Source organism: Myotis davidii, unplaced genomic scaffold, assembly GCF_000327345.1.
Source record: "Myotis davidii unplaced genomic scaffold, ASM32734v1 scaffold1113, whole genome shotgun sequence".
Lineage (NCBI taxonomy): Eukaryota > Metazoa > Chordata > Mammalia > Chiroptera > Vespertilionidae > Myotis > Myotis davidii.
Genome location: NW_006284942.1, coordinates 352,716 through 352,968, shown reverse-complemented (window position 1 = coordinate 352,968; position 253 = coordinate 352,716). Strand labels below are relative to the sequence as shown.

The 253-nt window shown below is 69.6% G+C and overlaps 1 protein-coding gene across 1 annotated transcript in view; it reads right to left on the bottom strand.

The window, feature by feature from the left end:
* The window catches only part of PPP1R16B (protein phosphatase 1 regulatory subunit 16B), a gene marked incomplete at its 5' end in the record, with an annotated part of 72,547 nt that extends 72,296 nt beyond the window's left edge, over nucleotides 1–251 (bottom strand). The window contains one exon of the mRNA XM_006755227.1: nucleotides 77–251. Within this exon, the coding sequence (XP_006755290.1) occupies nucleotides 77–251 (175 nt within the window). The remainder of the gene's footprint in view (nucleotides 1–76) is intronic.
* Between the last annotated feature and the right edge of the window lie 2 nt (nucleotides 252–253).

The following is a 253-nucleotide window of genomic DNA, read 5'->3' as shown; positions in this document are numbered from 1 at the left end:
GGGGGGGGCGGGCAAACCCTGAGCAGAGGCACGAAGGCCCAGGCGCCGCCAGCGACCACGGATCAGAGTGGCCTACCTTCCTCGGCGTCGTTCCTCAGGGAGGCCTCCAGCAGGGCCACGCTGGCATCGAAGGTCACCTTCTTCCTCCGGCCGCCCGTGCTGCGCTTCCGCTCATGCTTGCGCTTGCGGTGCTGCAGGTCCTGCTCGTACTGCGCCCACTTCTTCAGCTGCTGCGCCCGGCGCTTCTGGGCGG